The following is a 4,363-nucleotide window of genomic DNA, read 5'->3' on the forward strand; positions in this document are numbered from 1 at the left end:
ACGACACTGACAATTTGTAACAACACAAAGAGACTCACAGTTCAGCTACACAACAGTCTGAGACTTTTTAACCCTTTGATGCATAACATGCACACCCCTTCTAATGCACAACATGGGTCAAAAATGACCCGTATTCATTTACCAGGTTATTTCATGCTGATTGAGTTTTTCTTTGCTCTATCTTTTGAAATCAATTTATTCTTTAAATATCTTGTTTTTAATTACCACAGATGAGTATTTTTTTTTGTTTCATTTACTACTTTATCAACAAAAATACTTTTTATATTACTACACACGGGTTATCCAAGTTTGATGTAAAATGAAATGTCTTAATACTATAATAAAAATCCGTTTCAAGTAATTAGTTTATCAGTGAATGGGGCCAAACAGTTATTTATTTAATATTTGCAACATGTTTGTCTTTTTGTCACACATACACATAAATCCTGATAACAGATAACAGTTATTGACCTGAACTTAATACAACTGTAAACTGGTGAAATGTGACCTAACAAAATAAAACACAATTGAACACATCACTAGAACACAAACTGCCATCTCAATTTTTACATGCCTCACAAATGATCACTAAGTGTTTGTGCTCCTTGCACACAGGCCTGGTGCACTGCTGGCTTTTTTGTCTTTCAAAACTGGGGAAATCGCACACCTCTTCCTCTTCCTTTGGCCCTCCTGTCTGATGTCCTTTTGTAGCTGGGTGGTGGCTGTGTTTTGTTTTTTTAAGCCACACCTTCCCATTGCCTCAATCATATGCTTCTGGAGGTTAGGTATGCCCTCCATGCGCCTCTTCATATGTGGCTTGACAAGCTCTTTGCCCAGCTCCTTGATAAGTAGGCATCATGCATTACTCGCACCACTCATATGATCAGGGCGTTGTGCACTGAAGTTGGTGTAGACATTGAGTGTGGCAACATCCAGCATATTGTACCAGAGAACCATGGGCCACTTCCTTGTTCTCCACAAACATGTGTAGCTGCTAACCATGTGAACCACTGTGTCCACTCCTCCTTTCGTTTTATTGTAGTACTGGATCACTTCGGGTTTCTTCTTCTGACTGCTGTTATCCACTGATTTGTCATCATGCATGGTGCTCAGTAGGACAACAGCCTTTCCCTTCTTCTGCACATAGCTCACCATGGTCATTTTGCCATGGAATCCAAATTCCGAGCTACGAAGCTCCCATGAATCGAACTGAACAATTGAAAAACAATACTTACATGTATTAGATGGGCAAAGGGTGCTGTGTTGAGCTGTGAAATATCTGACACAAGCACAATTCAGAGTTCCCACTAAATGCTGTAGTAAATGGATGCAGGTCATTTCTGACCCATGTGTGTAAACTTGATCTAGAATTAGAAAAGCTGTGCTTGTTCATAACGTAAAAAATAAAAAATAAAAATGGTGATTTGTGCTAAACAAAAACAAGATATTTACTGCATAATTTTAAAAGTAAATGATAAAATTAATTTATTTCAAAACTATATCATAGAAACAGTCAGCCATACATGAGGTAACCTGGAAAATGAATGCGGGTCGTTTTTGACCCATATTGTGCATTAGAAGGGTAGTGATACAAAAAGGGTTTTTATTCAAAAAGTAAGAAAGAAAAAAATAAAATAAGGATATATGATGATGAAAAACAAGTTAATTGAGGAATACCTTGAATGCTGAATGATGAAATTAAATTATTGCAAAGATATAAAAGATAAAAACTCAACTTGACCCATGTTTTGCATCAAAGGGTTAACCTGCTTTCTATAGATCACAAAAACAGCAGGAGCAACAAGAAGCACAGCAGCAACTGACAGACCAACGATCAGTCCAACAGATCCTCCATCCCCTGTGTCTCCTCCTGGACCTGCAGGTAGAAACAGGTGTGAGGTGTCAGCTGTCAGGTAGGTGATGAGTGAAGAACAGAACAGAATGCATTTCCTCTTCAAACTGCTGTCAGACATTATCTACTGCACTCTGATCACATCACTCAGACCAGCTGCTTTCTACAAAGTCTCATCAACAACATCTTTAGAAACAAACATCAACAACCAGGAAGCAGCTTCACCTCTGATCACAGACACACTGAACTCTGCTCACTCACCTGGAGGAGCAACAACTCTCAGGTAGATGATGCTGAGGAGCTTCACACTGTCATCCTCTCTCTGGACACGACACCGATATGTTCCCTCATCATTAAACGTCACATTCTTCAGAATCACAGACACGTCTCCATCCTTCATCTGTCTGTCCTGCAGATCCACCCGGTTCTTGAAGGATGGATGCTGCTCTTCTGGAAGAACCTGACCATCCCAGCATACAAAGACACGCTGTGACTTCAGGTCAGCTCTGCTCCACTCTACAATGTCGATGCTGTGATTTGGAGCTCGACATGTCAGAGTGACGTTCTGTCCAGACTCAGCTGTGATGGTTTCCTGGTCTGAAAGAGGAAACAACACAGAGCAGAGAGGTTAAAGGTTAAAGTACAACTGGTCACGTGGTTCCAGCCCTGTGCTGTGCCATGCTGAAGTCAGCTTGTGCTGGGCTGATAATTACTCTGGTTTGCCATCAGAACTCTTCACTATCACTGCAATTAGCAGGTGGACACACACCCCTCACACTCTGACCCATCGTCAATACCAGACTCTGATTCTTTCTCTGGTTAGATCGCTGCACTGTAGTATTATTTCAGAGCAATTTGCAATTGAACACCAGGCAGGGCCAGCTTTGTTTACAGCGTGCGATCTCCTGGTCCTGTTCCTGCTTGATTTTCACAGGCCTACAGTCAGTCAGTCAGTCAGTCAGAATACTTTATTGATCCCAAAGGGAAATTACTACTGTTACAGCTGCAACCGTTTCATTTAAACGAGTAAACCTAAAACACAATAACATACACTAAAGGCATAAAAGTATAAAGACTAAAGAGATATTTTGACTATATACACATCTAAATCTATACACATATGAAAATTGTGAGTGCAAAAAATTTTAAATAGGTGTCATTATATATATATGCACAGTCCTTTTTTGTACAATGTATAAGTGTATGTACAATGTATATGAAAGCATATTTTTACTACTCATTTTCGGCTGCAGGTACAAAATACATTTCACTGTGCATTGTACTGTATATAGCTGTGCATGTGACGAATATACATCATCTGATCTTAATCGAGTAATTGAATAAGAAATACTTCTGTCTTATCAACAGTTCATCTGCATACTTTAACTTCCGTACTGCAGTTTTTCCCTGTGTGAAACAAACAGGGTGGATGGAGCAGCTACAAAGTTCTCTTTTCTTCACTTACTGATCAGCTGGTTGATGAAGGACCTCCAGCTGTTTCCCAGTAAAGGTTAAATGGAGGTTACAGGGGGGGAAAAAAGCTGCTGCTTTGTAAACTAGAAAACCGTTTACATTCGCTCCTTCTGAGCTCACCTTTCAGTAAAGGCTCCGCCTGCACATGCAAACAGACTGCAGGTCGAACTGCTGCTGCTGTGTTATCAGTGACTGAAAGTTTTCCTCCACCTCACAGAGTGAATCTCACCTGCAGACACAAACACAAAGAGGCCGACAAACAGCAAAGTCGAGCAGAGCGACTCAGATCCAGCAGCCATTTCCTTGTTCCTGAACAACACGTGGATTGTTGTAACTGTGTGAGGACGATGGTCTCTGAATACCTGAACCTGACTTTAAAACCTGACTACAAGAGATTAAATTAAGGTTTAAATGATGCTGAAAGTCTGACTGTGAGAACAGATCTGACTTTGAGACACTCGTTCAGACTCCACATTTACGATTCAGCCGCTCTAAAGGGAGTCGCGTTAGAGTGACGTAGGTGGGCTGGACTGTAAGGTAACCAGAAAAAAGTGCGTCCTAACTAAAGAGGAGAATTTAAAGCTAAATCATCAGCTACATACTAAAGAGCATCATCATCATCAAAGGCCTTCAGAATGATTTCCCTGTATAAAAATGTAGATTGTACTATGGAGGAGGCAGCATTTAGCTGCAGCCTCCATCAAACCACAGCTATGCTGGAGAACTTTGTCCTCCTTTGATTCTCTTTAAGTTGTGTTGGAGCCACAGAGAGCAGATCTTTGTTCTTCATGGAGAACCAGGGAGGCTGTAACCAGGAAGCAGTAAAGTGAAGCTTTAATCCTGCTTCATTAACATGAACAATCTGTTAATCCACTGAAGCTCACAGACTTCAGTCAGATCAGCTAAAAGGCTGAAAGAGGTCATTTTAAACACTTACTGTTGATGTGAAGGAGCTCTGAGAGCCTCAAACACTCTGCTGATCATCAGGAGGGAGAAATTATCCTCTGAGAGATTAAAAAAAAAAAAAAGTGAGGTTGG

General features: G+C 40.5%; 1 protein-coding gene across 1 annotated transcript; it reads right to left on the reverse strand.

Moving 5' to 3' along the window:
• Positions 1-855: 855 nt before the first annotated feature.
• On the reverse strand, positions 856-3,816 carry LOC115778042 (uncharacterized). Its single transcript, XM_030726067.1, has 4 exons — positions 3,555-3,816; positions 2,114-2,449; positions 1,767-1,876; positions 856-1,209 (listed from the first exon to the last, which is right to left on the reverse strand). Exons 1-4 carry the CDS (start codon positions 3,622-3,624, stop codon positions 856-858), a joined length of 870 nt encoding a protein of 289 aa, XP_030581927.1. The 5' UTR covers positions 3,625-3,816.
• Positions 3,817-4,363: the final 547 nt, after the last annotated feature.

This window comes from Archocentrus centrarchus, unplaced genomic scaffold (assembly GCF_007364275.1).
Source record: "Archocentrus centrarchus isolate MPI-CPG fArcCen1 unplaced genomic scaffold, fArcCen1 scaffold_98_ctg1, whole genome shotgun sequence".
NCBI classification, from domain to species: domain Eukaryota; kingdom Metazoa; phylum Chordata; class Actinopteri; order Cichliformes; family Cichlidae; genus Archocentrus; species Archocentrus centrarchus.